At 41.8% G+C, this 24,797-nt stretch overlaps 1 protein-coding gene across 1 annotated transcript in view; it reads left to right on the top strand.

Moving 5' to 3' along the window:
- The window catches only part of LAMA3 (laminin subunit alpha 3), a 272,254-nt gene that overhangs the window by 94,135 nt on the left and 153,322 nt on the right, over nt 1–24,797 (top strand). Inside the window, exons 9-14 of the mRNA XM_063451472.1 lie at nt 6,002–6,092; nt 6,783–6,914; nt 17,207–17,275; nt 18,104–18,241; nt 21,787–21,921; nt 24,371–24,505. Of these exons, the coding sequence (XP_063307542.1) occupies nt 6,002–6,092; nt 6,783–6,914; nt 17,207–17,275; nt 18,104–18,241; nt 21,787–21,921; nt 24,371–24,505 (700 nt within the window). The remainder of the gene's footprint in view (nt 1–6,001; nt 6,093–6,782; nt 6,915–17,206; nt 17,276–18,103; nt 18,242–21,786; nt 21,922–24,370; nt 24,506–24,797) is intronic.

Here is a 24,797-nt window from a genome sequence, read left to right as displayed (position 1 = left end):
GTGTTGCAGAGACATGTCATGATTTGTACATATTATCTCTGCGACTCTCAATGCTAGCTCTGTAAGACGATAGGACATCAGGCCTCCCACCAAGCATTTGCTGATGACTCACAAGATTGTAAGGCATTACAGAATGTTATGCTTTATGGACATATTGCTATTCAAGGGAATTGTAAAAAAGTTCCTAATTGGCGAGTAAGCCTTGTATCTTTAATTATTATTGTATTACTGAAGTCTGCCTTCTATTTGCTTTGGGTTTAATAACTGCCTTACTTGGTGACTTAAGCTTGGCTCCATTTGCAACTCGAGTGAACTCGGGTTGACCTTGACTGGAGCCAGTGGATTTTACTTTGATCTCACCAGGATCTCAGATGTCTAAGGATCACGTAAATGTAGGTGCCAAAGGTAGTTGGAGTAGAGCCAGTGGAGAGTTTAAGTACACCAATGTGGCAATTCACCAGAAAACCATCTTTCAATGCTGCTGCTGGCAGCTGGTTTGTTAGTGAAAAAAATTATTTATGACATTTCTCAGTTATTGTTATTTTAATTCAGAATTCAGATATCACGATTACTATTAGCATTTAATAGTGCTAAGGTATTCTTCAGTCCTTTACAGTTATATAGAGAAAATATTTGTTGGAAAGTAAATGACAGGCAAAATAATGTTGACAGATACAAGGAGTAAAGACCTGCTCAATTGAGCTCGCAATCTAGGGGATGTGGAATAGATGTGTTGAAGGGAGGAGAGGTTAATAGCTATGATGCCTCTGTCTTGTTAAAGGAAAACTGTCATTACTTACCTGACCCTCCGCAGCCCTGCAACGATCTCCTTACAGAGTTGAGTGTTACACTTCTGTAACACCCGTCTCTGGTCCTCCCTCGCTCCTCCTCTGTTCCCCCTGATTTGCCCTTCTTGGTGTCTGAACGGAGTGATGTCATGTCACTTGTCACTACTAGAGATGCGCTTTGGTTGCTATGGCTAGACACAGGGCCGGCCCAAGTCATGGTGCTGCCTGGGTCCAAGATTGAAATGCTGCAACCCCCAAAACCTCACGCACAACCAATATGCTATGCAGTGGGTGTAGTGAATGAAGTGTCTGTGTAGTGGATGAAGTGTTATAGGTGCAGTGTCTTTGTTTGTGTAGTGGGTGCAGTGCCTGTGTAGTGGATGCAGTGTCTTTGTGTAGTGGGTGCAGTGTCTGTGTTTGTGTAGTGGATGCAGCTTAGTGGGTGTAGTGTTTGTTTGTGCAGTCAGTGCAGTGGGGTTGGATAAGGGCTTCTGAGGGAAGTTTTATTAATAATTATAATTTTGTTTTTTACCCACACCCTGCCTCTTACCTATGGTCAGGGAGAGGGGGGCACTAGTTTCCCTGGTGGTCCAGTGGCACAGCATGCTGTGTCCTATGAAGAAGGGGCCCAGGAGTGTAATGTTGCACCCAATGCAGCATTATGTCCTCTCCTCCCGTGAGCTGTGTGAGCGTTGACATAGGCTGCCTTGGACAACATTCTCGCTGCTCGCAAGAGGAGAGGACCTAATGCTTAGTTGAGTGCAACATTACACTCCTGGGCTCCTTTCTTACAGGACATTCTAGCAGGGGCCCGAGACTGTGTGTGTGTGTGTGTATATATATATATATATATATATATATATATTAGCCAGGCCCTGCACAGCTGATTTGTTAATGGTACTGGGGTGGCCACCCCTTTCAAAGTGCTGCCTGGAGCCATGGCCCCACAGAGTCCTATGGATGGGCTGAACCTGGGTAGCGATCAGAGTGATGTCCTGTGAGAGGTCTCTTCTGCTCTCTTGTCTCTCAATCCTCTGCCATGGAAGAGAGATGGAAGAAAAATTTTTTTTTTAAAATAGTCTTTTCCTCAATCTATATGTTTGCTAACAAAACTGGTAGCACAATGTATAGATGGAATTTTGAGCTGTTTAAAAAAAGCTAAAGTAGTTATGTTCATGACCGCTTCCCTTTAGGCTTGTAAGAGTGTTGTGTGAAGGCACCATAGAGTGGATGGTGAGAGAATTAAGTGGTCTGTAGAAGCACAGGTTACGTGTGGAGTGACAATAGGTCTATTGCAAGAAGTTATGCAAGAAGATGATAAACCTTCCAAAAGAAATTCGTTAAAGTGGTTCCCAACAAAAGCAATAAAAAGGCAATTATAGCAGCTTTATAATGACAAAAAAATGTATTATGTGAATAGGTTGTTTGTGCACACTGGAGTTGAATTCGTACAATTCCAAATATAAGTGAAACACACAGTGCTAACATCACTTAGGTGATATAAAGGTTATTCTAATAAACAAATAAAAACATGCCACTACGCTCCACATCACATCAGTAATAGACCAAAATGGAGATTACTTATACTTCCTGTCATTTTAGCCGAAACTGCCGAATTGCGTTCTAACTGAATGAGAACAGTATGTTCGTTTGTTTTAGAACGCAATTCGGCACTTTGTTCGGATCGCAATTTCATTCGAATGTAAAAAAAAATAAAAACCTATTGGCCCCCACCCCTCAACAACGGGTGGGGGCCCTAAAGTAAAATAAGGTAGCAGATCCCCACAATAGGTCTCCCTTATTTTACTTTAGGGCCCCCACCCGTCGTTTAGGGGGGGGGCCAATAGGTTTTAATTTTTTTTTACATTCAAATGAAATTGCGATCCGAACAAAGTTCAAGCCATCCAATCACAGTGCTCTGTGTTATTTTACACAGCGTGGGAAAGTTCTTTGGAAGTTTCCCACGCTGTGTAAAATGACAAAGAGCACTCTGATTGGCTTAAACCCACCAATCAGAGTGTTCTTAGCCTAATTGCAGGGCGGGGCAAGGCTTTATAAGCCTTCCCCCGCCCTGCGGAGCTCAGTCTGCGCGGAGCCCTCCATGGGTGAAGATGGATTATTTTTTTTGTGCTCGGGTTTTTTCTTTTTCGTCAGGTTTTTTGGGGGGGGCTCGGGTTTATTTTATTTTAAGTTCGACTGGTATAATTGATTTTTATTGGGCCTTTTTTGGGGCTGAAAAATGAAGATTTCAAAAAAGAAGACGTCGAATGGTAAGTTTAATTTTATTTACAGGGTAGTAATTTTATTCCCCCCTCAGTATTTTTTAGGGTGAGGGGGGTAGGTAGGGGCTTTTTTTATTTGGGTGGGTGACTAGGGGCTTGGGGACCCCTAGTCACCTTTGATGGAGGGGGGGGGTTATTTGATTTAGGGCCCCCACCCGCCGCCCAGGGGTGGGGGCCGGGGGGGGAGGACAGTAGGTGTCGTCCCCCCACTCATTATCATTATGGCCCCCACCCGCCGCCACCCGTCGCCACAGGCTGCTCACTGTTTAGTAGACATGCCCCTACTCGCTGTATAGCGAGTAGGGGTATTCGGGAGATTTTATTCTCCTTTATACTATTATGGGGATCATATTGACCCCCATAGAGTGAGGGGGGACCTGGGGGGCTTATGAAGTGGTGGGGAGCACTGCTCCCTGCCGCTTCTATCTTTACATATTACAAGGAGGGAGCTGCGCACCGGTAGCTCCCTCCTTGTAATAAACTGAACGAACAAACGAACACTGTTACTCAGTGTTGGTTTGTTCGTCTGATTTTTCTATTCATTCATTCGTCTGTCTGATGAATGAATGAATAGATGAAATTCCCGTTCGCATGTCCAGGTGTTTCACTGGGCATGTGCGGGAATCTCACAGTCTGTCTAGTGTGGGCAGATGACGTGTCCCACAGGGACTTCACCTACCCACACAAAGATGGCGGCGCCCTGAATATAGATCGGGGCAGAAAATACAGATTAATAAATAGGTAATCTGGGGGGCTTAAGGGCATTTGGGGGTGACTAAGGGGTCAATTGGATGTAGTGGAGGCGGGAGGGGGGTTAAAAAAAAACGGGATTCGGCATGACAGTGCCGCTTTAGGTTTTTGCCCACAGTTTCCTTGGTCCTTACTCATGGTCTTTGGAGAACTCGTGCCCTGATTGTTAAATATATGACATGTCCGTCACATCGTGAGGTGTTTGAGAAAAATGCTTTATACTGTTTCTCCTGCTTTGGTTTGGTTACAAGTGGTTAGTTGGAACACTGCATTAAGTCAATGTCTCCTTTTATCATAAACTGACTTTTAAGTTTTAAGTGAGGACTTGGAAAAAGGCAGATAAAATGATGTTTAACCAGAATTATATGAAAGCTATATATTTAGCAACTATGTACAAATAAAATAACACAGTGGTATGTAAAATGTCATTTTCAAAGTCCATAATGTTCCCAGAAGAGCAGGGTGCAGTTCTCTTGCCTGAATGCATTTTTTATTTTTGGTTTTTAAAAATAATTTCTTGTCTATTTCTTGTCTCCAGTTTCTGGATTTGTAGATAGGGGATTTTTATTGAGTTCAGTTAATCCCAAACGGCATATTTGTACATGTTTTCCCAAAGACAGAAATAGCATAAGACTGTCATCTTAGATGTTTCCTTTGTGTTCTGATTTTGATTTCCTTAACCTTTTTCAGGGCTTTGAAATATGATAAACAATCATTGCTGTGGAAAATAAATATATAAATATAGTTCAATTATTTATGTCACTTCTCGAGAAATCCAACTGCCAATATTCACTGCACCCTTCTACTGCCAAACACGGCTTTCATAACAACACAAAGATTAGTCAGAGCATTGTGCAGAGTATTGCAATATCCTTTTCCTTGGGTTAGCAGAATTGTGGAACGGCAAGCGTTCAGGACATTTGTTGTTCCAAAATTAAAATCCCATACTGCACACGTGGTGACGTCATCCGTGTAAGTTCCCCTCGTAATGAACAGAGGATAATGCAATATATTGGGCAGAACTGGCACACACATGTCCCTGTCTGCCTGAGATTAGTGATATTTACGCATCCAAGCAGCATCTGACACTTGTGGTGACAACTGAATTTTGCCCGTGACTGTAACTCCCAGTAATCTCAGACAATACTCTGTCATGTATTCCCCAGTTCTGCCCATACAGTAATGTCTTCCCATAACCACTAGTTTACCCTAACACACAACATTGTATTACATTGTCACTTACACTACACTGAAGAGTCTGGTTTTAATTCTAAACCTTGAGTACTGGAGATTATCAGCTCTGTTTAAAACAGATTTTACAATTGGTTTATTTATGCTGGACTTTAGTCACAAAACAGTGAGTTGTGGTGAGCTCACATATGACCTGCAGAAAGTGGGCCATAACAGATTAGCAGGAAAAATGTACCTTCACAGCCAAGTTGATGATTTTTTCAGCTCCGTTATTTTGGATTACATTTTCCAAGGGGATGAAAGCCTTTTCTCACAGGTCCTACATCCTACGTCACTCTTATCTTTGTCTTATGGAATGAGAATGTGTCACATCACTTTACAAATATTTAATTCATAATAAAAAAGTTTAAAATTCCTGAAATATGCTTATAATTAGGCGTGTATAAAATAATGAATCTTGTTCATAATTACTCCATTATCTAACTGTCGCAGGACCTTTCACACGAAAAAACAAAACTCACACAAAAAACACAAGACATTTTATACTCTTTATATGTTTGCTACTGTGACCCTGGCTTCATCGGGATTTGGGAGGAAAATTTTATTTTATACGATTTAATATTAAACACTTGTTTTAAATGTGGTCTTATGCCTAGCTCCTGTCATGCAGAGCACTGAAAGATATAGCTTCACAAAATAGCTATTTATCATATCAGTCTATCTGAGATGTGGAATGCATGGGTCAAAATCAAATAAAGCAGGTCCCCAGTGATGGTGATGGGTCTCCTGCTCTGCCCACTGCCCACTCACTTAAATCAAACTTTTAATAAAAGTCTACCCACTCCTTCTTCCCAGTCCTGCTCCTATGTCCTGTAAAGTGGCCTATAGGAAGAGGGGTAGATTCCAGACACTGATTTTATAGTCTAGTCTATCAATATATATTAATGCCGTAATATGCCTGTTGCTGTTTTTTTTCCCCCTATAATGTAGCATAACACTGCCGGTGTTAACTGTGAATTGTGCGCGGTGGGATATTATCGGCCCTATGGTGTTCCCAGAGAAGCTCCAGATGGATGCATACGTAAGTCAGCTTTTTAGGTTGGAATTATCTGCTATCTGTGGTTTTATGGGAATCCTGACTTCTAAAGTTTTTAAAGTGTCTGTAGAATAAAAGTTCATCTTACACATGGTTATTTAACCTCTCAAATAATATAGGACAAACTGGGTTCAGCAGTGATGGGGCTTCAAGTCATATAGGCTCTAAATATCTTATCTTGGTGGTACATATCCACATATGGTTTACCATGGTGCTTTCAAGACAATTTGAACAAATATCATGAGGATTGGACATCCTCAGAGGGTACACCCAAATAGCTAGTTCTGGGGAGACTCGAGAGAGTATAATGTTTATATGTTATCATTCCCTGATGTTGGTTTCTATTACCCACCAAAATACATGTACTCGTAGAAAGCACAGAGCGCAATGGAACAAGTTGGCTTGCCCCTCTCCACACTTCAAAGAATCGCGCAGTTCAAGACGATATTGTTTCTCCAGGATATGTATGCTGACAGAGCTTTCCACTCATGCATCTCCTGGTATAATGGTTCAGCCAAAATCCAAGGCATTTATTGGTAGTCAGAAGGATAGTGTCTGATGAAAAGCTGACACTAAATAGCAGCTACTCGTTTACTTACACCTCCTGTGGGTAGGGAGCGATCTGTCCGTACATATCATAATACTTGAGTAACTAAATTATGTTTTATTTTCAAGCTTGCAGCTGTAATCCCAACCAGTCTGATGGATGTGAGGAAGGATCAGGTATCTGTTACTGCAAGCCAAACTTTAGAGGAGTCAACTGTGAGCAGTGTGCAGATGGTTATTTTGGCTTCCCAGACTGTTTCCGTGAGTAATATATTTTAGTATATATATATATTTGTGCTTGGAATTTCTAATACGTAATGGAGATTAAAAGTTGGTTGAGGTGTGCCGAAACCAAAGTACGAGTAGGCCTGTAATAAAAAGAGGGCCCACAAATGTGAAATGTATATATAGATGGGTGTAGGTGGGTAGGGACAAACAGTTTTAACGTTAAAGGTGAGTAGGGGGGTAGGAGTTTATATGGGGGACATAACTCCTCCCACAAATACATACCGTATATACTCGAGTATAAGCCGAGTTTTTCAGCCCATTTTTTGGGCTGAAAAACCCCAACTCGGCTTATACTCAAGTCAAGGTCTGTATTATGGCAATTTGCATTGCCATAATACAGACCGGGGGAGAGGGGGGCTGGCAGAGCTGTAACTTACCTGTTCTGCAGCTCCTGTCAGCTCTCTCCTCCTCTGCGCCGTCCGGTCAGCACCTCGGTCAGCTCCCAGTGTAAATCTCGCGAGAGCCGCGGCTCTCGCGAGATTTACACTGGGAGCTGACAGAAGAGCTGACCGGACGGCGCAGAGGAGGAGAGAGCTGACAGGAGCTGCAGAACAGGTAAGTTACAGCTCTGCCAGCCCCCCTCTCCCCCCCACTGAACTGCCACTGGACCACCAGGGAAGGAGAGCCCCCCTCCCTGCCATATATCAAGCAGGGAGGGGGGACGAAAAAAATAAAATAAAAAATAATAATAAAAAATAATAATAATAATAATAAAAAAAAAAATTAATAATAACAAAAAAAGGGGTATAAGGACCACTATGGGGGGGGGGGGGGGTATAAGGACCACTATGGGAGGGAGGGGGTGGGTTAAGGACCACTATGGGAGGGAGGGGGGTATAAGGACCGCTATGGGAGGGAGGGGGGGTATAAGGACCACTATGGGAGGGAGGGGGGGGGATAAGGACCACTATGGGAGGGAGGGGGGGATAAGGACCACTATGGGAGGGAGGGGGGTATAAGGACCACTATGGGAGGGAGGAGGGGGGATAAGGACCACTATGGGAGGGAGGGGGGGATAAGGACCACTATGGGAGGGAGGGGGGGGATAAGGACCACTATGGGAGGGAGGGGGGGATAAGGACCACTATGGGAGGGAGGGGGGGATAAGGACCACTATTGGAGGGAGGGGGGTATAAGGACCACTATGGGAGGGAGGGGGGGATAAGGACCACTATGGGAGGGAGGGGGGGGATAAGGACCACTATGGGAGGGAGGGGGGTATAAGGACCACTATGGGAGGGAGGGGGGGGATAAGGACCACTATGGGAGGGAGGGGGGGGATAAGGACCACTATGGGAGGGAGGGGGGGGATAAGGACCACTATTGGAGGGAGGGGGGTATAAGGACCACTATGGGAGGGAGGGGGGGTATGAGGACCACTATGGGAGGGGGTGGGATAAGGACCACTATGGGAGGGAGGGGGGGGGGTATAAGGACCACTATGGGAGGGAGGGGGGGTATATGGACCACTATGGGTGGGATGGGGGGGATAAGGAACACTATGGGAGGGAGAAGGGGGATAAGGACCACTATGAGAGGGAGGGGATGGGATAAGGACCACTATGGGAGGGGAGGGGGAAGTAAGGACCACTAGGGGAGGGGAGGGTAAGGACCACTAGGGGAGGGGTGAGTCAGGACCACTGGGGGGGGGGGGTGAAGGAACACGGGGGTGGGGAGGTAAGGACCACTGAGGGAGGAGGAGGGGAAGTCAGGACATATGGGGGGGGGAGGGGGCGGCAAATTTTTTTTTGCCTACGGCGGCAAATTTCCTTGCACCGGCCCTGCACACACTGCATTCACACACTGCATTCATGCACACACACTGCATTCATGCACACACACACTGCATTCATGCACACACACTGCACTCATACACACACTGCACTCATACACACACTGCACTCATACACACACGCTGCACTCATACACACACGCTGCACTCATACACACACACATACGCACACACTGCATTCATTATACACACACTGTAAATAAATATTCAATTAATATTTTTTTTTTAGGATCTAATTTTATTTAGAAATTTACCAGTAGCTGCTGCATTTCCCACCCTAGTCTTATACTCGAGTCAATAAGTTTTCCCAGTTTTTTTGGATAAAATTAGGGGCCTCGGCTTATATTCAGGTCGGCTTATACTCGAGTATATACGGTATATATATTTTTTTTTTATTTTTTTTTGTAAATACAATAAATAATAATATATAATATATATAATGGATAAAGTAGAATTGTTCATTTCAGAGAAGTGACAGTTCCTTGTTCCATGTAAATGCTCAGAGCAGCGGAGGTAATTAAAGAGCTTACTTCCACTGCACTTTAGCATTGCAGAGAGATCACTATCCCATGATGCCACAGCGGAGTCCGCATCCAGTATCTTCTAAAGCAGTAAATAAAAAAGCTGTAAGGAATGTTAAAAAAATGACCACATCTTATAGTTAACTTTTAGTTACTTATTAGATTTAGAAATAAAAGTTGCTAAAACATAGGATTTTTTTTTCCTTTCTATTTCTGTTTGGGAGGAAGGCCAACAAGACTAAGAAGGGTTATTCCAAAGAAAATCAGTGTTTTTGTTGGAGTAACCCTTTATGGTCGTCACTCTATTTCCATTGTGGGAAACCCATTTTTGCATGCCCACATGTCTGTAAGAAACACCTTGTACTACTAACATTATTAAAGCTCTTTTGAAAAATGATCTAAAAGTTTTTAAAAACTGAAACCGGAGCCAATAGATTTTTAAAGACTTAGGGCTGCCTGATGTACTAGTTTGTAAATGTTAACAGAACTCAAAGCAAAACAAATAGAGATTTATCCGGGTCTTGTATTCACTAAGTAGAAAACAGAAACGTAGCATTGGAAAAATAAATAAAAGATGTAAAGTAGAGTAGAAAGAAAAGTCATTGTAAAAATTCTCTCCACTGTCAAGAACAAACAGCTTCATTTACTAGACGCTTTTTTTTATGAGTTGTAGAAAAAAATATGCCAATATTACAATTTATTAGAGTGGAAAGGTAATCTAAATTTTGGGACCCACAATATACCCATGCAGTGGCGGCTCTAGACTTTGTGAGGCCTTAGGCGAAACTCAAACATGAGGCCCCCACTAACATCTAAAGTTAAAAATAGGGTTTGCATTGTGTGTATAAGGTGCTGTTGCAGAGGGTGGTAGGGTGTCTGTGGCAGAGGGTGGTAGCGTGGCTGTGGCAGAGGGTGGTAAGGTGGCTGGGGCAGAGGGTGGTAGGAGGACAGTGACAGGGTAGTGGGATGGTAGGAGGGCAGAGGGTGGTAGGGTGGCTGGGGCAGAGGCTGGTAGGGTTTCTGGGGCAGAGGGTGGTAGGGTTTCTGGGGAAGAGGGTGGTAGGGTTTCTGGGGCAGAGGGTGGTAGGGTGGCTGGGGCGGTAGGGTGGCTGGGGCAGAGGGTGGTAGCGTGGCTGTGGCAGAGGGTGGTAAGGTGGCTGGGGCAGAGGGTGGTAGGAGGACAGTGACAGGGTAGTGGGGTGGTAGGAGGGCAGAGGGTGGTAGGGTGGCTGGGGCAGAGGCTGGTAGGGTTTCTGGGGCAGAGGGTGGTAGGGTTTCTGGGGCAGAGGGTGGTAGGGTGGCTGGGGTGGTAGGGTGGCTGGGGCAGAGGGTGGTAGGGTGGCTGGGGCAGAGGGTGGTAGGAGGACAGTGACAGGGTAGTGGGGTGGTAGGAGGGCAGAGGGTAGTAGGGTGGCTGGGGCAAAGGGTGGTAGGGTTTCTGGGGCAGAGGGTGGTAGGGTGGCTGGGGCGGTAGGGTGGCTGGGGCAGAGGATGGTAGGGTGGCTGGGCAGAGGGTGGTAGCGTGGCTGGGGCAGAGGGTGGTAGCGTGGCTGGGGCAGAGGGTGGCTGGGGCAGAGGGTGGTAGGAGGACAGTGACAGGGTAGTGGGGTGGTAGGAGGGCAGATGGTGGTAGGGTTTCTGGGGCAGAGGGTGGTAGGGTGGCTGGGGCAGCTGGGGCAGGAGGGTGGTATGGTGGCTGGGGCAGAGGGTGGTGTGGTCGCTGGGGAAGAGGGTGGCTGGGGCAGAGGTGGGGTGGCTGTGGCAGAGGTGGTGGGGTGGGTGGTGGGGCAGAAGGTGGTGGGGTGGCTGGGGCAGAGGGTGGTGGGGCAGAGGGTGGTGGGGTGGCTGTGGGTGGTGGGGTGGCTGGGGCAGAGGGTGGTGGGGTGGCATAAATACCTTATGTTTCCCTGGTGGTCCAGTGGGCGGCCAGGCTGTTTCCCTGGTGGTCCGGTGGGCTCCCTTTACAGTCTGCAGCTCCGCCGGGTGCAGAGCTGCAGACCACGTGGTGAGTTTAGTCTCGCGATCTCAGTCAGTCAGAGCGTTGCCGTGGTAACCCGCGGCAACGCTCTGATTGGGTGAGATCGCGAGACCCACTCAGTCTGCAGCTCTGCACTCGGCGGAGCTGCACACAGGCTGGCTCTCTCCCGGGCAGGCATAGGAGGGGCCTCGCACCCGGCGGCATTAAGGGCAAGCCGCCGGGCCCCCTCCTGTGTCGGGTCCTCGGTCTCTGACCGAGGACCCGACCTGTCACACTGCCCTAAGGCGATTTAGGCGGCCGCGAGGCCCCCATCAGCGCGAGGCCTTAGGCGGCCGCCTAAATCGCCTAATTAGAGAGCCGCCTCTGTACCCATACAATAAAGCGATTACCTCCCATTGTATATATTGTGCTTTCTTAGCACTTACACTAGGCAGAGAGATCTGCTTGTTGTTGCAGCAAAATTTTACTTGGAAACTAACCTGCAAACCATGATGGTAAATATCACATAACTTTACACTGTTTAGTAACTATATGTGATAGTGGATCATTAATAGACCCAAGCTCTGCCTGATGCATTTTGTGACGGAAAAGAAATACTAATGTTTCTTTAAGCTTAGGGATGTATTCAGCCGGACACGTATACAAAAGTGTAGACAGCATTGAATAACAAGGGTATTACTCATAATAACTATCATAATAACTAAACACAAAGGCACTAAAAAGGGCATACAGTATCCTCTATAGTCTGAATATCTAAAACGTAATATACCAACATGGCCTGAGTACCTACAGAAATATGAAATGTAAAAAAAAAGGAAGATTCATTTCCATTTTCCTGTGTAAGCTGGAAGTTACAGTCCATTAAATTGACGATTCCAATGTGTAGAAACACTTGTTGGGTGCAGTGTAACGAGATATAACCTACATGCTCCAACACCAATCCAGTCCTTAATTTGGAGATATTTGAATAGATTCCAAATATTACAAGCTATCCTTGTGTGAAAAAAAAGAACAAAACGATCACACGTTATGGTGACTTGCCAACCAACTTTCAAAATGTAAGCTAGATATGGCTGTGACTTCACAATTATTTAATGAATATTTAACTATATCATTATAAAGTTTGCCGGAATATTTTTTTTGTATTCTTTGTGCATTCCTGAGCATAATTGAAAAAAAGAGAAATCTCCAAGTATACTCCCTGGTAAACACTTTCCAAATAAATACATCAAATATATCATCAGCTACAGTATTAATGAAATACTTCTTGCTGTGGGTCCTGGATGCCTAAATCTAGAAACTTAGAATGTGACAACAGATAAGAACCGTTTGGCCCATCTAGTCTGCCCAAATCTATAATAACAAAGCACTAAAAGAACACATTGCATAGTGCCATTAGAACATACAACTAAAATCATATTCATTGATTTAAATCTGGCCTGTTATTGACATTTAATGACATATAGAGTGCATATATGAGGAGATATCTGATACCTAATGCTTGGCCATAACATTCTAAATATCCACAACCATGTCATACACATGGCTTAACAACATTAGGGAAATAGCTCTACGTATTACAAGATTATGATGAACAAGTCACTCCATCTCAGTTCATGGGAACCTTTTCCCACTATAGTCATAAGGTCAGCCACCACATGGAGTTCCATCAGTGCCCTATATCAGGCTGAGTGCTCAGATTGCCCCATGTGTTCAGATTGCCCCATGTGTTCAGATTGCCCCATGTGTTCAGATTGCCCCATGTGTTCAGATTGCCTCACATGCTCAGATTGCCCCGTGTGCTCAGATTGCCCCGTGTGCTCAGATTGCCCCGTGTGCTCAGATTGCCCCCTGTGCTCAGATTGCCCCCTGTGCTCAGATTGCCCCCTGTGCTCAGATTGCCCCGTGTGTTTAGATTGCCCCGTGTGTTTAGATTGCCCCATGTGTTTAGATTGCCCCCTGTTCTCAGATTGCAACCCTGTGCTCAGATTGCCCCATGTTTGTTTAGATTGCCCCATGTTTGTTTAGATTGCCCCGTGTGTTTAGATTGCCCCCGTGTGTTTAGATTGCCCCCCGTGTGTTTAGATTGCCCCCCGTGTGTTTAGATTGCCCCCTGTGTGTTTAGATTGCCCCCTGTGTTCAGATTACTCTATGTGGTCAGATTGCCCCATGTGTGTTCAGATTGCCCCATGTGTGATTAGATTGCCCCCTGTGTTCAGATTACTCTGTGTGTTCAGATTGCCCTAGGTGTGTTCAGATGCCCCAGGTGCTCAGATTGCCCCATGTCAGTTATATCCACCTTGCTGAGACACTGCCAAACATATAAGTACAAAATCCACGCAGAGAGTAACTCAGTTACCAAAGGAGTTCCAATCTCACTCTCGATTCCACCCTGATGGAAAATATGGGCTGTGCAGGGAAAGCTAAACGTTGGTCATTGTCAGTCTGACAAAGGGTTTGTTTACACTGTAATATTGATCAAACAGATTTTCCTTTGGAATCGACCAGTTTCTTGGCAGACTTGTGAAGCTGAGCAGATTCACTGTTGTTTCTATAGATAATGCTCGTTAATGAATGTGTTATGATAAAGTGCTACATGTCCATTACATGTGGATAAACAGCCTGATGGACCACAGCTGTTCGTGGACTACATTTCCCATAACCCTCAAGCAGCCTACTGAGAGTGACTTAGCTTGTAGTGCAGGAACTACAAGCTGTATCAGAAACAAAGAAATAAGCAAAGTAATTGCCATTACCATTAAGTATGCAGCAGTCAAATTCACACATTTTGCAATTCGATTCACAATTTACATCTGACCATAATATTTTATTTTCTTTATACCTTTCCTCACTACCATATATAGACCTCGATTTATTATTAATAATTATTATTGATTGTTGGATCAAATCATCTAATATGTTTACATAAACTCTTCCAATGATTTTTTTTTAAATATCAAAACATACATCATATATATAAATTGTTCAATATTTAAAAATATTACAAATGTAAAAATACATTTTCATAATGTTAAATTGTGTTAAAAGTTTTTCAAAAATATTAAATAATTTGGTAAACTTATCCAACAAAATCAAGGTCATAATTGGTCCAACCTGAGCTTACTATGTCTGCCCCTACCTACTTATCCTTGCTAGTAAATATGTATTTTATATTCATTCCCTTTCTCTCTGTGAAATACCTTAACCAGTCTTCTGCTCATACTCTCACCTCTGACCCTCATCTTCAAGACTTTTCCAGGGCTTTACCGTTATTATGGAAGCTGATGTCTCCCAGTCTCCATTCCATGAAACAAATAACAATAACTCACTTTTTCATGAAGGCATGGTATTTAAACTGTTAATTCTTTTAGTCCACAGATTGTGCAGTTCTGCCGCATATACTGGTGGTTTATAAATAATGATAAGAATACACATTGCCTCTGCAACAGCTTTGGTTATAGCAATGCTCCTAGAGGATTGCCCCCTTCCATCGATTTAATTGTGACGCATGAATTCAGCCTGGACATTGTCAATACAAGCATAATAGCTCCCTTTAAGGTTAAGATTACTGGGAGTGTAATAGGGGGCTACTTTTTGATTCTTCCAGGAGATAGGGTGAAAGAAGGTGCAGAGGGCTGCTGCAAGCCACCCAGTTGTTATTTCAGTCTCTACAAAGCCCATCAAAGAATGTGTAGGACATTCTACATGAGCATTCACCTGCCTGGAAACTCTATGCACACTTTATTTCCATTGATTGAGTTATTTCTGACGAAGAGAGGAATGGCTGCACCCACGCCAACTCGGCCTGTCATCACCTGGAATGTTTCTTACGCTTCCTGACACATTTTCCTTTAATCCAAGAGGGATTTATAGCTTTTATTAACTGTTATATCATAACAGATTTTCATGGTTCCCTTACCCGATGAAACATTTTGTAAATATTGGCACATTTGTTACAGATGGAGATATTGCCTTTTTGCCAGTTTTAAAAAAGTTACAAAGAGAACAGTCCAATCAGTCTCAATACAAACAACTTTTCATTCTCATTTTCAGTTCCTTCTTTATTTCCTTTTTTTTCTGGGTGATATTTTGATGATACATATATTTGTTAAATAATATATATCTTCCTGTGATGGTGCTACTGTAAATCTGGCCCTATCCCCTCCTAGGACTTTAGTGACAAATGTATTATCATATATTAAAAAATATCTAATTTCCTCTTTTAGTCATTGTGAGTAAAGTCTTGCAATAGCAATTACAATTATTTATATAGCACCAACATATTGCGCAGCGTTGTACAATGGTAAACAAGAAATACATGAACACATGATTAAAATACAGGTAGGGCCCTGCCCAAACAAGCTAACAATCTAATATCGAGCTTCATATTTTTGTCGAAAAAAATGAAATACTATTCTCTGCATAGTATGCATGCATGTGAGCTTTGGTGACTTTTTTTGTAGATACTGCCTAAAAACATGTTTTTATTTACTAGGAGTCTGGTTACATCCTGAATAAAAGCAAAACCCGGTGTACATATAGATAATGGTGGTGACACTATGTTTGATGTGAGGGAGGGAATACATAACATTGAAATGGAGAGCTGTGTGAATCACTGTGTGATCTCAGCCTTTGGCACATATTAAGACATACAATAAAAATAGAACGATAGGGGCTGTGTGTATTGCAGTTCCTCAATCCAGGCTTTGTGTTTTGGAACAGTTAGTTGTTGAAGATATTCTCCAAATAGAAACACAAAGAATGAAAACATTCAAATAAACTCTATTGATCTGTACTGAACCTTAACAGAAAAAGTCATTAAAATACATGTTAATGAACAAATAAGTGTTTGTAAATTGATTGTGAATGCTGTTGTGGCATTGTTGATATGTGAAAGTTATTTCATGCACAGCAAAAATAAAGAATTAAAAAAAAAAAAATACATGTTAATGTTATATTTTCTACTGTTAACATATTATAGAATAGGGGTAGGCAAACTTCGGCCCATCAGGTGTTGTGGACTGCAACTCCCATACTGCTATTCCAGTCATACCACTGGCAAAGCATTAGGGGAGATGTAGTCCACCACATCTGGAGTGCCAAAGTTTGCCTATACCTGTTATAGAAAACAGAACACCATCATAGCTATTTGAAAAATGTACATTACGTAAATACACGGATGTGGGATGTAGCTCATGCAGAAAAAATAAAAATAAATATAAAGCACAAAAAAGAGATTTAAATGCATGACATCAATCCTGGATACAAAATAATACTGAAACAAGCTATGATATATAATGTGTGTTCCATGAACATATGCATACCTTCCAGGCATCCCTACAGGAATGACAGTCCTTCTTTGGGATCAAAATCACCATGTCTCATTTTTATAAGCTGGTGGGAACTTTCTAGGAATTTGAATAGTTGGTGGGTATGAACGCATTCAGCGTTTCATAGTAATAAAATGCACTGTACCTTTAAACTGCGGCAAATGATGTAGTATTCACCACTGTGACTCACTAAGTGGCGTCAATTGCCCCTCCGCAGCTAAATTCAGTTAGGATCAGAAGTTAGTTTAGATCTTTCATATTTACTATTCTGAGTTACAGACTGGGATCTGAGCATAGATAAACTCACACACTGGGATCTATCTCCATGGCGTAAGTGCCAAGAAAGCAGGACACCAGGGAAATAGCAAATGGAGCCTTTAAACAGTTACAATATATTTTTATTTTTTTTAAAAAGGCCAAAAATAAAAACATCTAAACTAACAAAACTGTTTAAGATAAAAAAAAGACCTAAATTTAAAATAAAATGTGTAAAAGAAATTATAAGTGAGATGCAATAAAAAAAACCCGCGTTGAGAGCATCTTACAGACTAAGTATTCAACACGAGAATACTAAAGTACTAAAACTTACTAAAAAAATAAGGAAATTATTGCGTTACTAAATTTGTATTTCTTTTGTTTTTTAGGTATTCCCCACTATCCATTACCTACCCCTTCTCCAACTTCAGATAAACCTGCAGCTGGACACATAAAAGGTAAGTTGTCTGAATCATCAACAACATAAAACGCACATTTTGAATCAAGTTGCACTTGGGCAAACACACATTTCAGAATTGAAGAAATCTACTAAAAATAATTAGTGGGAATATATAGCCCCCTTAACATTATGGGGATGGGGAGGCATCTCAGAGACTATTTATTTTATATTCTACGAGTGTATGAAGAGTCACTTGCACAATTTAAAGTAAATGTATGATGCTATGTGCAGTATATACTTTATTTTTTTTTATTTTATTTAAGCTGTAACCCCAGTTGGTTTGTATGAATAGTATGGCATTGATTCATTTCTTCTTAAAAAACAACAACAAAAAACCTGATACGAGTGGTCACAAATATAGGGTGAAAAAAAGAAATATTTTGTGTTTTGGGTTCTACTGACCTTATTGACAAATATTGAGCCTTTACTCTAAGAGATTATTAGACTTTGTGTAATACATGAACTATCACTGTAACCCAAAGTCTTATACTGTAACCCAAAGCCTTTACTCTAAGACATTATTAGACTTTGTGTAATACGTGAACAACTATCACTGTAACCCAAAGTCTTATATAAGCTAAGTCAAATATTACATATTTTATTAGATTTTCTTGACCACATTATCATTACCCGATTCTGTTAATGGATAATGTGACTGATAATACAGAGCTTTGACAATCGAATAATGATAGCAACAGTATCTCAATAACACCTGGAAACTGGTTAAAAGCTTAGTGTCCCCTATCCATGTGAAACAGATTGGTATTATTGTTACTATTGTGTTATTAAGCTGTATAACCCTGTTTGTGATTGTCTGTTGTTGCAGACTGTCAGTGCGCAGGGCTCGGAGTGTCTAGCAGTAATTGTGACAGACAAACAGGACATTGCCTATGTCGTACAGGTTACCAGGGCCCCAAGTGCGATCGCTGTGACGTGGGTTATTTCCTTTATCCATTTTGTCAAAGTAAGTATGGGAATGTGACTTAGTGAGCATTGCCTAAAGTACTCAGTCCTATTTATGAATGTTAATCATGTGAAATTTTTGATGATGAGGTGTGATGTAATGTAATTTCCAATATACTCGACATAGTCTACAGTTTCAGCAGTAGACACAAATGTTCTGCATAAGTTACAAAGAAGTGTATTATCTGTTAAAAAGTTAGTGTTACCATCTCTGACTGGCAGGACTAAGGGTTTTATACATTTGTCTGTATAATGCATTTCAACATGAGGGTGAGTATACTATAAGGAGGGGAATGGCAGTAGGGTGTTTGGAGGCTCTTTTCCAAAAAAGAGGAAATGGCAGCTTGAGCAGCCCCCTAAGAATTTCTCATGTACTAAGTGCTTCTGAAGCCCTGAGTTCATTGTAGACATATAGTAACCTTATTGGGAACTTTCCTTTTGTGTCTCCAGAATGGGAGCATTATAGAACAGTTTTGGGACAAGCTGGCAAGCATCTGAAACCAGAAACAAAAATAAAAAAAACAATACAAATACAAAAACTAAAATATACATACAAAAACAAAAAGATGATCATGACCAAAGTTTGAATTCAATTAAAATTAAAAATGTATGGCCATAAAAAAAACTTGTAAAAATAGAGAATTTTTCCAAGTCATCTATTTTGGCTTTAAACTTGCAAGTTTCTGGTAAATTGACGTCAATACCCAGTTTAGTAAAAAGCACACTTGTGGTCATTGTTGAAATAAAAAGTAGATAAAATGGCATAAGAATCAACCTGCAAACCAACCAATTGAAATACAGCTACGGAAATTGAACCCCTTTATCTTTTTACATCTATCATTTATAATACAACAACTGAAATCACCAAGTTTGATATAATCCTGACCTCTTATAGGGCGATTTATGGAATGAGCAAAACAAAGTATTGAAATTCTAAACCCATTTTAATTATTAATTCTCTTTTGTGAAGTTTAGCTAGCAATCTCATCTATTTTTAGGTGCACATTTTTTTTTACTGCGATTATTATTTCTTTTGTTTTTAAAAAAAAAAAACTATTTTATTATATATTAAGGCGGTACATGACAATGCAAAGTATGTGATTATTATTTCATAAAATTAGCTGCATTAATGGATGTGACTTTAATTCCCCTTCCATGTCTGTTCGGATTAGGGTAAATGTGCAGTACTCTGAAAAGAAACATGCATCCTGGAATGTCCATGAAAAAATAACACGTCTGAAAAGTATCTCCAGTAATTTCAATTGCTTGAAATCCAAACTTCTAATAAAAATTTTGTCTTGTTAAAATGACATCTAGACCAGAGTATTCCCTAAGGGCAACATTCACCAGACATATATTGTGGGGAGTTAGACTTGTAGAAGTAATGAAACCCTGACAGTCAGAAAATCTTATTCTCCATTAGTTCCGGAGAAAATATGCTTTATCCATGGAATATGATTGACAGGTTTATTCAATAACGTGAGAATTCACAGTAAATTCGGAGAGAATTCAAAATCTAATGACAAAATATGCGAACTGGAGAAATTCTCTTATAGTTCAGCTCCTCTGGCCTTAAAATTGAAATTCACTTTGAATTCTCACATTAGTAAATATTAGAACCCTGTAGGTGTTTTTGTTGTTGGGCTTTCTTCATCGAACATTTTGTTTGATAAATTACAGGCAAGTACCAATATTTTTGTACCTTATGTATATACCTCCTCTAGCAATTTTGGGACAGTGCTGAGAGAGGCTTATTAAAACTCCAGAGCAACGTTTTGTCTATCAAAGTGACCAGTGTGTATATTTTACAAATGGCATATCGATTTCCCATTTAGTGCCTGTTTTTGTCATGTCTAATACTACATGTATATGTACCAAATTTTGTATTTGTCACTTGAGCCATAACTGATTGTGGTATTTTTAAATTTTGGATAAGTCACATTTTTTATTTCTATATCTTTATTTCAATTGTACCTTGTTTTCAATAAGAATTTAATTTAGAAAAAAATGCTAACATTTTGACCATTCAAGCATAAAAGGAGAGATAAGAGAAACAATACACAAAATATCCTCACCTTAGTAAGGGATGGGTCACTTCTCATAAGGAGTTTATGTGGTGAGATACACTGGTCAGTCACAGCATCAAAGCCACTGACAGGTGAAGTAAATAATATTGTTGATGTCGTTACAATGGCACCTGCCAATGGGTGGGATATATTAGACAGCAAGTGAACAGTCAGTTCTTGAGTTTCATGTATTGAAAGTAGGAGAAATAGACAAGCAAAAACATCTGAGGTACTTTGACTAGGGCCAAATACTGATGGCTAGATGACTGGGTCAGAGCCTCTCCAAAAGTTGTGTGGGTTGTTCCCGGTATGCAGTGGTTAGTACCTACCAAAACTGGTGCAAGGAAGGACTACCAGTGAACCAGCGTCAGGGTCATGGGTGCCCAAGGCTCCCATGGGTGCAGGCGGGGAGCAGAAGCTAGCCAGTTTGGACTGGTCACACAGAAAAAGTGCTGTAGCTCAAATTAATGAAAAACGAATGTTGGCCATGGTAGAAAGGTGAGAGAAAACAAAGTGCATTACAGTTTGCTGCATATGGGTATGAATAGCTGCACACCAGTCAAAGTACCCATAATGACGCTTGTCTATCGCCAAAAGCACCTTCAATGGGTATATGAGCATCAGAACTGGACCATGGAGCAATGAAAGAAGGTTGCCTGGTCAAAATAATCACATTTCCTTTTAGATCAGGTGGATGGCTGGGAGCGTGTGCATTGTTTACCTAGGGCGACAGCAGCAGGATGCACTATGGGAAGAAGGCAGGCTGGTAGAGGCAGTATTGTGTTCTGGGCAATGTTCTGCTGGAAAGCCTTGGGTCCTGGCTTTCATATTGATGTTACTTTGACACGTGCCCCCTACCTAGAGATTGTTGCAGACCACGTACATCCTTTCATGGCAATGCTGTTCCCTGATGGCAGTGACCACTGCAAAAAATGTTCAGGAATAATTTGAGGAATATGACTTGGCCTCCAAATTCCCCGTATCTCAACCCGATTGAGCATCTGTCAGACATGCTGGAACAACAAATCTGGTCCATGAAGGCCCCATCTTGCTACTTGCAGGACTTAAAGGATCTACTGCTAATGTCTAGGTGCCAGATACCACAGGATATATACAGAGATCCTGTGGAGTCCAGGCCTCGACGCAGCAGAGCTATTTTGGCAGCATGAGGGGGATTTACACGCTATTAGGCAGGTGCTTGTATGGTTGTGGCTGATCAGTGTATATGCAAAATGTAATATTTCCATGCATCATATATATCATACACTGCTATATGCTATTCCCAGGTAGGATTACTATATTTTCATTTACTTGTATGTGTTTACCAATCTCTTGTTTGCGCGTTAAGCATTATTCTTCAGTAGTCACTATTATAGTAAACCTATAATGCATTTGTTGCATGTAATAACAGTTTTCCTGGACAGCTTTTTTTTTTTTTTCACAATGTGACAAATCACTGGCATTTCCTTTGATTGTACAGAGTGTGAGTGTAATCCGGAGGGTGTGCTCCCTGCAGTATGTGATCCTGTTGGCAGATGTCTGTGCCAGTTTTGGGCAGAAGGAGAACACTGTGACCAGTGCAAGTCTGGTTACCACTCATTTCCGAGGTGTAGAGGTAAAAAAATATTTGTCTACATTTCTGCACAATTCATTGTTTGAACGGATCGCAAGAACACAGATCTGTGTCATATTATGAAACTGAAATAACAATGTTCAAATTAACATTCACCAAAAGACACTATCATGTCAAAAATCATATCATACTATCAAGAGCGCATAGTGTTTTACATATATAATAACTGGACGATAAATACACTAAATCCAACCTAATCATCATTAAAAAAGTTTTTACAAAATTATATATAGAAGTAATTAAAGGTGGTAGAAATGATTGTAGAAGGCCACCTATGTATCTTTGAATCTTTGGTCCCCTATTATTGTTATTATTGACATTTCATTTACATTTACAGTTTTATCATATTATTCAGCACTTCACAGTCTGAAAGGATGCAGTAGGTATATGAAATGTATATTGAGACACATTGTCATAATGCGAAATCTCGCATTGTTATACAAATTTTATACAAAAATAGGCTGTAAGTGTAAAATGAAGAACAGATAATGGCACTTGATATAAAATATAACTTAGTGTAATCACTGTATACTGTATGTTACAGACAATTAAAGGACCACTATAGGCAACCAGACCACCTCAGCTCAATGAAGTGGTCTGAGTGCCAGGTCCCCCTAGTTTTAACCCTGCAGCTGAAAACATAGCAGTTTCAGAGAAATGGCTATGTTTACACTACAGGGTTAATCTGGCCCTAGTGGCTGTCTCCCTGACAGCCATTAGAGGCCGCTTCCGCGATTTACATGGAGTAAATCGCACTTATTTGACGCTGGACGTCCTCACGGAGTCCAGTGTCAAAAAAGATCCTAGGAAAGCATTAAGTAATGCTTTCCTATGGTCAGGTTTAAATGCGTGTGCACCTCTGGCCGCGCATGTGCATTCGGCTCCACTCGGAAGCTGACGTCGATGGAGGAGGAGAGTTCATCAGTGCCGAGGGAGCCCGGCGCTGGATTAAGATAAGCAAATCAATGGTTAATTAACCATGTATTCGCCGCGGAACGGGGCCCTTGTCACCTAAACGGTGACTAGGGCTCTATAGCGTTAGGAATACATATTTGTATTTCTATCGCTATAGTGTTCCTTTCAAGGAACACTATAGCGTTAGGAATGCAAACATGTATTCCTACCACAATAGTTTTAAACTACCTATTAGGATCCCCAGCCCCCCTCCGAGTGGCGAAATAAGAATTTAAAAGTACATATTCTCTAGACACCACAGAAGACGCCTGAACGGACACATAGTCCACATAATCATACATCTCCCGCCCCCCTGCCACCCCCACGGTTAGGGGTCCCTTACCTCAATGCAGGGGCAGAGCAAGACACCCCCAGCACAGCCCAAGGCCCAGCTACACCAGAAACTTTCACAATGCCCACGCACCCGGCTTACTACACTCACAGCAGGATAGATATGAGCATGGAAGCCTAAAAAACACCCACGATGCCCCTCCTGAGAGCATACGACCACCCAGACACAGCACTAACACAAGCCATTGTAGGGCCTTTAAACTACCACGCCTACCCAGCATGTACATCCCACCACACCCAGCTAGTCCCACAGTAAACTGCAACGTATCACACAGACTACATAGCCGAACACCACACACAGCTAGACCAACTCCACTGTGACTAACCTAACTGTTAAATTTTCCTGTTATTCCTTATTGGAAAATGTGCTTCTTACCTCTATGCCATGTAATTGTCTTTCTAAACATATCATATCTAAGCCTGTTACCACTGAAATGGCAGCACATACTTGTTTGAAAAAGCCATGCACAACAAAATAAAGAATACAAAAAAAAAAAAAGTACATATTCTCCGTCACCGTGCTGGTTATTCTCCCTCCATGGCTGAGATCATTAGTCTTGACTATCTCAGCCAATCCAATGCTTTCCAATAGGAAAGCATTGGAAGGCTATTGCACATGCTCGGCAAAGGGCTGCACCAATCAGCATCTCATGGAAACGTTGGACTAGGAAGCACCTCTAGTGGCCGTTTGAGTGGCTGCCACTAAAGGTGTCACTAGGCAGCAATGTGTACACTACCTTTTCTCTGAAAATGCAGCATTTACATTGCTCAGCTTGCAGGGACAGGCTATAGAAACCAGAACCACTACATTAAACTGTAGGGGTTCAGGTCACTATAGTGTCTCTTTAAGACTTTAGGGAGATTATCAAGAGATAATCAAAGATGATTTCAGGCACATGGGGATGATGCTCTATAATACTTTAGATATTGTGGATGATTTGCCAGCATTATGGTTGTAAGAGCATTATGGTAGATGTAGTCCAGTCCACAACCTCTGGAGTGCCGTAGGTTGCCTACCCCTGCTCTATAAAGTAAATTCTGAAGAGAGGTGTGCTTGCAAAGGTTTTTAAGAACTCCGGAATGAATTGAGAGGTATATTACCTGTGTATGTTTCTACTTCTTACAGAATGCAGCTGTGATATGTATGGTGCTGCCGACCCTGAATGTGGTGCTAGAGGAGAATGCCAATGCCGTCCAAACTTTGCCGGATTAACATGTGATCAGTGTGGACCTGGTTACTATAGCTACCCCAGCTGCATGCGTAAGTGTTTCACATATTGAACATTGTGCCCTGTGTACTGTTAAAGACTCAATAGGAACATGTCTTAGTTCTCTTGAGTTGCACCCAATTCTGTTTTTTTATAATTTAGAAATGTTGCATGATGCTGCATGTATAGCACATACTCCCATGTACACTCAGTTTCAGTGTTTTAGATTACATTTATACAACTGACTCTGTGTAATTGCTACAGTAACCCCACATTCATGAACAGAGTTATTTACTAAAGTGAGATTTGTTGGGAATTAAAAGTGAGTTTTGAATTTAAGGCCAA

This window comes from Pelobates fuscus, chromosome 4, assembly GCF_036172605.1.
Source record: "Pelobates fuscus isolate aPelFus1 chromosome 4, aPelFus1.pri, whole genome shotgun sequence".
In the NCBI taxonomy this organism is placed as follows: domain Eukaryota; kingdom Metazoa; phylum Chordata; class Amphibia; order Anura; family Pelobatidae; genus Pelobates; species Pelobates fuscus.
Note: the sequence above shows the minus strand (reverse complement) of the source record. Positions and strands in the feature narration are given on the sequence as shown.